The sequence below is a fragment of the Octopus bimaculoides genome, chromosome 2 (assembly GCF_001194135.2).
Source record: "Octopus bimaculoides isolate UCB-OBI-ISO-001 chromosome 2, ASM119413v2, whole genome shotgun sequence".
NCBI classification, from domain to species: Eukaryota; Metazoa; Mollusca; class Cephalopoda; order Octopoda; family Octopodidae; genus Octopus; species Octopus bimaculoides.
Window position 1 is genome coordinate 27,750,270 of NC_068982.1, and position 13,348 is coordinate 27,763,617.

Here is a 13,348-nt window from a genome sequence, read left to right on the forward strand (position 1 = left end):
TATCTTATGATATTTACTTTACTTTATATTATACTCATTTATTGTGCTTTTAATTATTAATTTTTCTATATGTGATAGTGGATTTTCATCGATGAGTTCTTGAAAATTGGTTATTTTCCCTAAAACTATATATATTTTATATATACTTTATCTATAAGGCTCAATTTAATTTTAATTTTTTATAAATTGATTTTAATTGAGTTTTTTACCTGTAATTTTGGATTTTGTCCCTAATAATATTATTATATATATATATATATATGTAGTGGCTTTATGCAGGCATGGCGTGGATTCAATCTTCGATTGCCAAATTTCACTTAACAGTTCAACAGCACTTTTCTCATGGTGAAACAATAGATTTTCTGTGAGTGACAGCAGCTACATTTACCAGATACCATCGCTAAGCAGAATTATGTCTTTGCCACTTGACCCTTCTAAACTTTTCTGGGCCACCAAAAATTAGAATTGAGATAACAGGTACCACCAACGAAATCTACTGTTCTCAACAATATGCCTGTCTTTCTAATTGGATAGTTATAACGAGGATTTGGTAAGGCAAAATCAGTTAGTGAGCAGAGACCAATGAGAGTCATGGACACAAGCAGACAAATGACCGGAACAAGAAAGGTTACAATCAGTGACTATGTGACACAACTTCCCTCAACTCTGTAACTTTCACTAGCTCAGTTTCTTTTCTCTTACAACTTCATTCTATTTCTATCTGTGGATTACTACTACGAGAACATGTACACACATACCAGTCAAAATTAACTGTTTTTGCTTTGCATGCTTTTCCATTTACTAATTATACATACCAACCCATTGTAGTTTTGGATATGTACAAAGTAATGGCAAATAAGTATTTCTTTACAACTTCAACCACTGTTCTTTCTTCCATCTTGCACCTCTTCAATAGCAGCACCCGATACAATCACTAACTGCCAACTCCAACATATATCATAATGCAAACTGTTACACTAGCAACCAACACCTTAACAACAACTGTTACAATTGATGACCCTCGACTGCAACGAAGAACTAAATGTTACATACATACATACACACACACACACACACACACACACGCACATATATATATATATATATATATATACACACATTCATATTTAGTTTTACATATGTGTATACATATATTTGTGTGTTTGTATACATGAATCTATGAATGTGTATGTTTGTATATATATATGTTTATGTATGTAAGTGTATATATATGTATATATATATATATATATATGTGTATGTATACCTATTTTCCTATTGCCTTATCTTTATTATTTCACTTCTTGCTAATTATAATCAATTACATCCTTGATAAAAATATCTGTTTATATAGTCACTACAGCCACTTTGAATATAACAATGTTTATGGGACATTTGTGTTAAATTATTATTTAATACATCAATGTTATAATTACACATATATATATATGTATACACACACACACACACACACACATATATATATATATATATACATACGTACACATACATACATACATAATATATAGAGTATAATTACTTTCTTTATTCGTCACAGAGGGCCTAACACAAAGGGGACAGCACATGGTGGGGACAGAAAAAAAGAAATAAATTGAACTTCAGGTAGCCTCAAGTATGCTGATCACGTGAGAAACTATTTTAACCAATGAAATTGAAGCGCGCCAAACAGTCACTTTCCTGTGGTGCCTTCTCTCTATCCATAAATAAAGTCAGTTGCCAGAGATCAGCTAAGCATTCTTAGAGCTTGCATTGATCGTTGATGATGTCAGATAGCGAAGATATCAAGAAACCCGTCAAGCCAAATTTAGCTGGATCGAAAAACAAGAAAGTAAAGCGAAAGAGGAAGGAGAGCTATTCCAACTACATCTATAAAGTTATGAAACAGGTCCATCCTGATACTGGAATATCCAACAAAGCCATGATCATCATGAACAGCTTCGTTAACGATTTGTTCGAGAGAATCGCTGTCGAAGCCAGTCGTTTGGCTCACTACAACAGACGTTCAACCATGAGTAGTCGAGAAATCCAAACTGCCGTCCGGCTTTTGATTCGTGGCCAATTGGCCAAACACGCAATGTCAGAGGGTACGAAGGCAATTACTAAATACACTAACAGCAAATAAACACTTGCTGTAGTAATTTCTCTATCGACGGCCCTTTTTAGGGCCAAATATATTTTCATGAAAGTTTATCTTTATCACGAATAGCAATGATATGCAACCGTTATGCTTTTATCTCTAATTCTTTCAGTATTGTAAAAGTGTTTACATTTTAGGTTGAACAAGTCATCTTTCCACGATATTTCCTTTCTTGGTTTAATGTATATTTGTCTTAAGATGGAGACTCATTTATTTATGACTTCGGCAATCTTAAGAGACTATGTTTCAAAGTGTCACGTCTGAACGTCTTTCCAGCCGCAGGATGAAGTAGTCGATATCAATTGCTTTACATCCGATTCTCTTTTTATTTTCCCAATGTAGAATACTGGTTGGCGATCTATAGTTATATCAGCTTTAAGCGACTCTTACATGAGAATTTGCTAATTTATATGTATGTAGTTACGGAGCTTTTACAATTAGTAACTCAAATTTCTTCAGTGGTTTAGGGTGGTTTCGTTCTTTTGCAGTGCTTCTTTCTCATTTTGTACGACTTTACATTTACCTCTTCAAACCAGAATGGTGTCGTGATTGTGCAATCATTTGTAATAGCTAAACTTGTTTGCAATAAATAACTTAGTCTTGAATGATAGTTTTCTTCTACGTTAATATTTTGTAAAAATTTCAAAACTCAGCAACTTCATTTTGAATGTGAACACGTGGCAATATCATTTTATAAGTACAATGTTTGTTGTGTTTTTTTTCTAATGAGTTGTACTTAGCAGCAAAATTTTATTTTCATTCTTCGGCACGGTGTTCGTTGAGGGTACAGTAAATAAGAAACAATAGCACATTGTAATGAATAATTTCATTAGCTGCAACAATAACAGCGATGCGGCAGGTAAAAATATTTATTAATCATGCATGTACAGTAGACTGTTATATAGGGAAAGTCTCAGTTACTATGATAACAATTTACCTGTCTATCTTTCAGATACACACACTCTCTCAGCAACAACCTGGTTTCTCTTGAAACAAATTTCAATTATCTTTCACACACACACCCTTTCTCTTTCTCAGTGAATTCCTCTTTCAACAACAATAACAACTTACCACTATAGTGAAAGTATTTTTTTAAAGTATGTGTTGTATTGTCTCTATGTTGAAAGACATACAGAAACACACAGACACAAATAACCAAAAATTAACTATATTGTTTGACAAACTTGCATTTAAAATTCCCATATTTTTAATCAAAACTTGTTAGTCACTACAGAGACTATCTTGTTTTCCTTCACACATACACTTTCTCTTGTTTAACAACCTTTTCTCCTCCCCTTCCTCTAATACAGCATGTGACAGACAGAAGATCCTCCTCACTTTTATAATATAAGGTTATTATTAGAGAGAAGCAAACTGTTTTTATTTATGTGCAAACCAATTTTCTTGTATGTACAGGTGTGACTGTAGTAAGAAGTTTACTTTCCAACCACATGGTCCCAGCATTTTAGGAAAGTCTCCTCTTTTGCAGCCTTGTGAGTGGATTTAGTAGATGGAAACTTAAAGGAGTCCATTGTACATGTATATATAAGGGGCATTCTAGAAGGTCTTAGATTTTTTTTTTAAGAAAAGCAGTTATAATTGTCTAAGATTATTGTAATTTTAGTATTTCATTACTATGCATCTAATAAGCTGACCTACCAACTTTCTCATTCCAGATTGAATGAGACAGCTGTAACAACACTTCAAACACATCTTACTAAACACTGCTTGTCACAGTTGACTTGTTAGCTGAATGCAGTCAGGATGTGAAGACAATTTGGAAGCTTGCTATGCAATAAAAATTTTGAGCTCAATCAGACAAAAATGCTACATGAGCCAAGCATCCATTTTTCACTAGCACAAAAGGATCAGGGACAGTAGAGAAGATGTGAGATGATGAGAAGTGTAGGAGGGAGAGGTATGTCAGTACATAAGAACTAGTTGAGAAAAATTTGCAATTTTCTGGATGAAGACTATCATGTGCCTATAAGAACAATCAGCATACATTTTGGAGATGGTGTGGCAACTGTACACAGAATTATTCATGAAGATTTGAACATGCACAACATTTGTGCAAAGTTTGTTCCCAGGGTGCTCAGTGAGAGAAGGTGAATTGGTGACAACAGGATGATTGTTGAGCTCATTACCTCCAATCCAAGAGTACAAGTCTTTGGTGACCTGTGATGAAAACTGGATCAACTGTTATGATCCATAGACCAAGAGACAGAGTGCCCAATGGAAGCATCTTGGCTCCCACAGACAAAGCAAGTCTACTGGGAAGCTCATGATGAACTCCTTTTTCAACAGCAAGGGCATCATCTGTATTCATTGAACTCCCTTTGACAAAGACCATTTTGCAGAGGTTTTGAGGGAGTTCAAGAAGAGATTTCATAGCAAAAGGTTAGAGCTCTTCCACTAGGGTCAGTGGCACCTGCACCAGTCCACAATTCCATCCTGGTAACCAACTCCATAACAGTGATTGGCATCAAAACTGTCCCTCACTCTCTCTACAATTTAGACATTGCTCCCTGTGACTTTTGGCTGTTCCTTAAGCTGAAGAACCTCAGAAGCAGTCATTTTCATGATATTGAGAAGATGGTGGCTGCAACAAGGGTCCTAGACATCTTCACTTTGGAGGACTTTTATAAGGCCTTCACAAAATGACTGGAACACTACAAGTGCATTAAAGTGAGAGGATCCTACTTTGCAGGAGATTAGTTTTGTATTTCTTTGAACTTAACAAATGTCTCCCCTGAAGAAGTCAAAATTTCTGGAATGCACACTGTATCCACCTGTGCATGTGCCACTGTCTGCTTTGACTTCATGTGATAGTTGTTGACAGGGCATCTAACCATTGAAAATCCACTTCAACAACTTCAGTCCAAACCATGCACACATGGAAAAGTGGATGTTAAATGATGACAATGATATGCTGTGTGATGCTCATATTTCTCTTCTGCTGAACCATTAAGTTATGGGGATGTAAACAAACCAACACCAGTTATCAAGCAGTGTGGTAGAGGGAAAAATACAAAAACATACATACATGTGGGTCTCTTTCAGTTTTCCTATACCAAAGCCACTCTCAAGGCTGTAGTCGGCCCAAGGCTATAGTAGAAGATACCTATCAAGGTGTCACGCAGTGAGACTGAACGCATAACTGTGTGGTTGGGAAGAAACTTTATACCATGCAGCTATACCCATTATTCAAAACGATTCTCTTGGTCAATGAGTTCCCCAATACGTTTTTTGTTGTGACAGATTCTTGAGTTGGTGCAGTAAAACTTATTTATGAAAACAGGTGTATGTACAAAAAGTATAAACAAGGTGTTAGAAATTGATTAAAATGGGACATAATATGATTTATCTCCCTCTAAATTTCAGGTTACCAAGGTCTGTGAGCAATCATTTTTATCTGTGTTATATAGAAAAACTGTATTAATGTACAGTTATGGAGTGACTATAACATGACAATGTGACATTTGCAATACAAATTATAAAAATTCATATTTGAAAGTTCCATAAACTGAAACAGTGTTCCTTGAATAAGACCAGCTTCTTTGATATATCACAGTGAAGTTTTAAAGTAACTAGATTTATTCCCAATCATTATGAAAATAAATGTTTAAAAATTGTTGGAAATATTTTATTGGATTAAGTTAGTAATACAGTATACAATAAAAGAAACACAAACATGAATCATTGTTTCGACTGAAAACTGTCTTTCTAGAAACAAGAGACAAAGTTTTGAAGAATGTTCATTTTAAATACAAAACATTTATTCACTTCCATAATAATTACTGTGTATGTATGAGAGTGAAAAAGTAAGAAATTCACTATAATCTTTAAGTTCATCTTTTAAGATCAAAAGAGGAAAAGCAAAAGAAAAAACTCCCACAAATTGCAGTTTTATTCTCAGACTAAAAATTAAGTTATATAATTATAACAGAGTAGTAAGATGTTCAAATTGGTAATATGTTATCCTGGACTCTCTACTGTATCTAGTCTAGTAGCTTCTTGGAATCAACAACATTAAAACATTTTAGTGGCAGCTTAATTATTTTTCTTTACATTATAAACCATAAAAGAACTAGAACTTTAAATATTGTTCTTAATAAAAAGTCTTCTGTGATTATTTTATATATGTAGTAATTAATGTTGATAATTTAAGGCAAATGATTCTCAAGATAGGGATAAGTTCACCTTCAGCTTATAGTTTTAGTGATTTACATTTGCAGTATACAATAATTCATGAGCCACTAACATATTATATGCTACGTACAACTTAAAAATTGCTCAAAAAGAATTTTAAACAAGAATACTAAAAATTTAATGTTTAACTAATTGGTTCAGCTCAAACTACTAATAGAGACAATTGTCTAATAACATATTAGTGAGAGAGAGAGAGAATATCTGAGAGAGAGAGAGCAAACATTAAAACATTTAGGTGTCAAAAGCTTTTTGGAATGGTATAAAAAAAGTTTTTGCAGCTCTATAAACAACATGTATGAAGTTTTTGTGTAGAGCTTTTTGTATTTTTTAAAAACTTTTTGATACAAATACTGCAGATTATGACAAAATATGATTTCTTTTAATATACCGTGAAAATTGGTAAACTTTTCAAACATGCCCTTCCGTCCGAGGAAAGTATTTTACAGTTAATAAAAAACCCCATATAAATGACAAAATAACCATCATTCCACAATCTTAAGTTAATGAAAGGGAAAATATTTACATCGATTACAAGTTGCAAAAACAGGGGAAACACAAATTACACAAGACAGAAGGATTTACTAAATAACAAGTAGCTTTAATATATTGATTCATTATATGCCTTAATGTAATAATAGAGGAAATATGATCCTAGATACTTATCTTTTACTTTCAAATATTTACCACTGAATAATTATAAGCAAACTGATTTATTTATAATTTCCAGTGTTGTGGTGCAAAACTAGGCTGTGAATCTTAAGTGAAATTAACTGCTATGGATAGTTTCTTAGTGTTTATAACTTGAGACTATGGCCAGTGCTATTTCCTAGTAGACTAGGTGATTGGGTGAGACACTAAAGTCAGGGGTGCCATGTGCAACATACACGAAATTTATTGGATTTAATTAAAATAACAAAAACTTATAAAGGGAGCAGGTGAAGTCACTGCTAGAACAAAAATAGTTGGAAGACATGAGTGGGTTTGGCGAGAGGCTTGTGTGGTGTTATGACCTGTTACATAGTTTAGCATAAAATATTTCAAATTTTGCTCGGTAGAAAATTTACTCAGTGATATACATGTTCATAAAACTATAGATTTATTGTTCACAAGTTAATTATAAATTTTTAACTGCATTTTCAAGTTGGTGTAATGAGGGTGATGGCTGGAGGAGGAAGTAGAAAAAATTGAAATAGAAGACTCTCGTTGTAGGTTTGGGGGAAGGGGGTGCATATTGTAGCACTGGCCTAGGGTGCTGGATACCCTGGCACTGGCCCTGCTTAATACAAAAGAACATTCATTAGATTTTACTTTCTTGAAAATCATTTAAGACAACTGGATTTTGGGCTCATGCCTGATCATATATAAATTTTGTTTTCCCAGCTAGTGTGTAGCAAAGAAAAGAAACAAAGCATTTGTTACGATACAAAAAGTTTTAGAAATGAATAAAGTAAATAAGCAACCCAACAACGTTTTTACTTGCATTTGACAATAATTAAAAATATATTAAAAAGAAAAACTTCCATTATATTTAAGTATATATACACACACACAACATTTGTATGTTTGTGATTATATCAAGTGTACTAGAAAATGAAAAACAATCAAATTAAAAAGGAAAAAAAACACAAGGTCAAACACACAAAAATAACTACTTTAAATAAATGTTGACAATTTTTTTTCTTTATTAGGAATTTATTGGTTTTCAGTATATGTTTATAACAGACAATTGTATGCAATAGTCATGGATAGACCTAAATTACAGACTAAATATAAAAGCTAAATAATAAAACTAAAATAATAAATCAAGAAAATCTATTCATATTTGAACATCTAAGTAACATAAACTATCATAATTTATAATTATTTAAGAAAAGAAGAAAAATAGCACAAAGAAAATGAAGGAAACAAAACAAAAACAAAACAAAAACCCATTCAGTCCACATTCTGGTGCACATTTTTTCAAGCAAGTTTTGAGTTCATATGCACAAAATAGAGATATGTGAAATAAAATGATGCATTAATCTGAATTATAATTTACATTTTTTACTGTATTATAAAGAAATTGGTTTGTAAAACTGAAAGAGATTATATATATTGACAATATATATATTCCAATAATTGTTCCAATAATTCTGGTAGAATCAGTTTGGAATTGTATTTATTTTAAATAAAAAGTTGTAAAGCTAAATTCATCCATATGCTGCATACACAGAAGACTAAGAAATCCATCGAGAATATTTACATGCAATGAAAAACATAAAATTATAATTAATTCACTCGTGTTCCCAATAATAACTGATGGAACGAATTCCTTCCTATAAGCTGGAAAAAATCTCATGAATTTTTTTTTTTTTTTTATGTTCACATTTTAACTATTTTGTCTGCATAATATGATTATGTTGTAATTGAGTAGAAAGCAATCCTCGACAGGAAGTTCAGTGCAGACAGACACTTGGAAGATAAATTTGTGTCCTGTTCACCTGCCATAAAATTTACGGTTCAGGAGAAATATCAGTAAATTGACATTCACTTTTGCACGGTTAAACATGTTCATTACAGCAACACCTTCATACTGCAGCTGGAGCAAATCCTAAAAGTATAAAAAATAATTTCAACACACAGTCAGGATTAGCTCAAGATTCATCATTCTATACTGGCTAGAAATATAAGAGCCAACATTTTCATATTCATATAAAAACCTACATCATTTCATAGCCAAACCTCTTACAGGTGTCTTTTAGCTTCCACAATTCCAGACTTCCTCAAATACCATTTCACAACATTTTCGTGCTCAGCATGCAACACACAAATACAGTATCAATATTCCAGAAATTGCATCTAATACAAAGCCACATATTTCTGTGAAGCTGCTGCAGAATACACTGTCATATGACATCACAGCTGATATACACCACACAGCCTACTTGTTATCTAAGAAAAAACCCACCACCAATTAAGAAGGAAGATTCCCTTGAGACAATACACTGGCTAATATTCCAAGAAACTATTGGAGCAAACAATAGCCTCTTAGGTAAAACAACATTAGAATAGAAACATGTATCCTGGATGTAGAATGGGTCCATCATATCCATGTTTATCATAAGAGATGACTCAAAGGGTTGGCACCAGGAAGGAAATGCTACCACAAAATAGCAAACAATGATAAGTACTATTGGACAGTTATGGGCCTGCAAGGTTAAATTCTGTTATGGCAGGAAAATGACTTTAAAACATTTGATTGAACAACTAGTAGTTTCCATATTATTTCAATATATGTATGTTGCACCACAATTCCAATTAATATTGTAGGTATAGTACTGGAAGATTTGGAGACCCTTATCAAATAATACATTGGCTTTTGCTAGCATGTGTTTGTCCTGGATAAATTTGGTTACCTTCATTCTAATTTACAAAAGCACTGAGTCTAGAATTTCTCTCATATACACAGGTGAGTAAAATGTATATCGAAAAACCTTAAGATGAACTGAATTCATCCAGTATGAAGTAATTCATTCTCATTATGTGAAGAATCCATTCTTCATTTTAAAAGTGTTAATCTTACTAATTTAATATTTTGCCATCTCTACAGCAGCCCCACTCAAGTGATGGTGATTTTAGTCTTGCAAACTATCTGGTCATTAAGAATGAAATGTCCGATTTTGAACTGAAAGTTTATTTTACTTTATCTCAATGAAAAGCAATGCAGTTAATCTAAGTATGCACCTAAATTATCAACACAATTTTACCATTTTATTGGTAGCTTATTTATGCCAGCAGCAAAGAATTCTGGAGAGCAAGAGGTGATGAAATCATAAAAGGCAGTTCTTGCATCTTCAGATTTGAAGTTTTTTCCTTGAAAAAAGTTGTCGAATGCCTGGAAAATGTGATAGTCAGTTGGTGCAAGGTCTGGTGAATATGGCTGATGCAAGTTCAGTTCTTGTAACTTGAGTTGTGCTCTTTGTGCAACATGTGATTGAGCATTGTCTTGCAAAAGAATTGGCCCGTCTCTATTGACCAATCTCAGTTGTTTAATTGCAAATTCACTCATCATTTCATCCAATTGGTTAATGTATACATCCACTGTAATTGAGTTATCGGGTCTCATGAAGCTGTAGAGGATGACACCAGTGCTGGACCACCAAACAAACATCATTAGCTTTTTTTGGTGAATATTGTTTTTGCGATTGTAAGGCGATAAGCTGGCTGAAATGTTAGCACACCAGGCAAATTGCTCAGTGGCATTTCGTCTGTCTTTGCATTCTGAGTTTAAATTCCACCGAGGTCGACCTTGCCTTTCATCCTTTTGAGGTCGATAAATTAAGTACCAGTTGCATACAGGGGTTGATCTAATCGACTGACCCCCTCCTCCCCCCAAAGTTTTGACCTTGTGCCTAGAGTAGAAAAAATTCTTTTTGGGATTGTGTTTTGGCACTTCATCTCTGTCCAACCACCATGCAGAATGCTTGCAATTGCTGAAAAGAATCCATTTTTCATTACACGTAACAATACGATGCAAAAACAGTTTGCTTTTATGTGTGACAGCAAAGAACAGCAAATTTCAAGACGTGTGGTACCCACTTGTCCAGCTTCCTTATCCTGCCGATTTGTTTCAGATGGACTAATGCAGTTGGAATTGAAACATCAAACCTTGCTGTTAACTCATGCGCAGTGGTGAGATGTATCCGCTTCCACTATAGTTCCAGCTCATCATTATCCACCTTAGTCTCAGGTCTACCATGGGGCTGATTTTCAAGAGTAAAGTCACTAGACCAGAACTTCTCAAACCATTGAGGTACAGTGTACTCATTCACCACATCTTCACCTAACACCTGACTGATGCTTCAAGCTGTCTGGGATGCATTAGTTCCATGACGGAACTCATTCATAAAAGACAAGCTTTTGATCTATCCATGGGTTCACAAAAACTGATTTACAAGAGAAAACTCAATATAATCAGACACCATGAAATGCATTTCGAAAAGTGATGATGTAACTCTTCAATGTTGTAAAACAAAGAAATGTCAGGATAAAAAAAGAGTTAACAACTTCAAACTTGGTGCATAAGAAAATCAGACATTTCATTCTTAATGACCTGATACATAGCAACCTCACAGGTGTTGGTGCCACAAACAGAGTAGGGGGAGGAAGCAACTACATGGAGTGGTTGGCATGAGGAAAGGCATCCAGCTAGAAAAACCATGTCTTAGCAGACACAATCCTCTGACCTATTCGACCCTGTTGGATTGTCCAACCCATGCCAGCATAGAAGACGGATGTTAAAAGATGATGATGATTACAATCATAATTTATAAATATCTAAATAAATTTAATTTTCATATACTGATTATATTTTCTTTCCAAATCATTCACATCTCAAATTATTGGCAACTGTTTCATAACTCACACTTTTACATAGTGTGTCAAAAGTAGAGAGTGGTTAACGGAGGCCATTTTCCAACAGGAAGCTAAGACAGTGATATCAGAGAGGCTTGTTTATAAAACACAATTAGACTTTGTATTTATACTAAAACTATTAAGTGAAGATCAGGCCAAAATGGACAATAGGCATGTTTGATAGAAATTATCTATCTGAAAATTGTTTGTGTGTAATTAAAGTTGTAATAACTAGTTTTAAAAAAGTCTGAACACACACACAAAAAGACAGTTCTTTGAAATAACTTTTCTTACCTGAAACACAAGTTCAACCTTTTCCATATGGACTCCTAAAAACTTGGCATTCACTTCAAAAACACCAGTCTTCTCGGTATTGGAAATCTCAAAAAGAACATTCTTAAACCTGTAAGGATAAAATAAAAAGTATACTTCACTATTAGTTAGTTACCAGGCATGCATTATCAACTTCATATTTCACAGCTAAAAATTCTACACAAATTGAGTTCTACACCAGTTTATTAGTTTTGCAATGCCTAAGTGAAATATATGTATGTGTGTGTGTGTGTGTCCCACTATTGCTTGACAAGTGTTGATGTATTTGCATCCCTGTAACTAAGCAGTTTGGCAAAAGAGACTGATAAAGTACAAAACTTGAAAAAAGTACTGGGGTCAATTTATTTAATTAAAAACTCCTCAGGTGGTGCCCCAGCATGGCTGCAGTCTCATGACTGAAACAAGTAAAAGAGAAAAGATATATATAAAATTCAAAAGATTAGTTTTCCTCTTCAGTTCTGATGGGTTGCTGAACTTCATGAACAAACACTAAACTGGATGCCACTAATTTGTGAAAACTCATTCACAAACACACTTCAAACATCTGACTCTACACATCTATTGTTTCTCCTCTGCTTATTCTATCACTGCTTCTATGAATTCCCTACTCTTCCCAACTACCTTACCCAATCCTTCCTCCCTAGAATACCAGCCTTCTGGAATTCTCTTGTAGATGTGACTATCAATCACATCAATATCTCAACGGTGTCTAGAAGTTGGTTGCTAACCTCATAGACACTGCTCTTTCATTCTCGACAAAAATCCCATACCAACAGATCAATTCAACTGTACACCACAATTATATATATATATAAACCCATATGGCTAGTCTTTTATTTTAATAAAGTAAGCCCTACAATGCAAAATCAGGCTTTTGTTTTTCATTTTATAAAATTTTATTAATACTTTTTTCCTGAAAGGGTAGAGTCTGACTACTCCAGGTCTTGATAAGTATTATATTACAAGCTGTGAGCTAACATAAATATTACTAACATTTATTTGTATCACTGTCAATGATCTAAGTCAGTTGCAAAAGTTTGTGGTAGTGTAACATCTATGAATAATAATCAGTGAACTTACTGGTTGACAGCCAAATCTTCTATTTCCAAAATCAGGCCCTTCTCATAAAGCTGGGCAGCACTGTATTTCACAGTGGTCAGATTGTCATCTTTACGAAACAGGGTAAAAGACCTTGATTTGCGACTGGAGATTTAAAAAAAAAAAAAAGGAATGTTAAAAATTTCCTGGATA

General features: G+C 33.7%; 1 protein-coding gene across 1 annotated transcript in view; it reads right to left on the bottom strand.

Annotated features, from left to right (window-relative positions):
* Positions 1–8,028: 8,028 nt before the first annotated feature.
* LOC106872737 (ras GTPase-activating-like protein IQGAP1) overlaps positions 8,029–13,348 on the bottom strand; it is a 176,489-nt gene continuing 171,169 nt past the window's right edge. The window contains exons 40-42 of the mRNA XM_014919820.2: positions 13,178–13,300; positions 12,059–12,167; positions 8,029–8,960 (exon numbers count right to left, since the gene is read on the bottom strand). Of these exons, the coding sequence (XP_014775306.1) occupies positions 8,847–8,960; positions 12,059–12,167; positions 13,178–13,300 (346 nt within the window). The 3' untranslated portion in view covers positions 8,029–8,846. The remainder of the gene's footprint in view (positions 8,961–12,058; positions 12,168–13,177; positions 13,301–13,348) is intronic.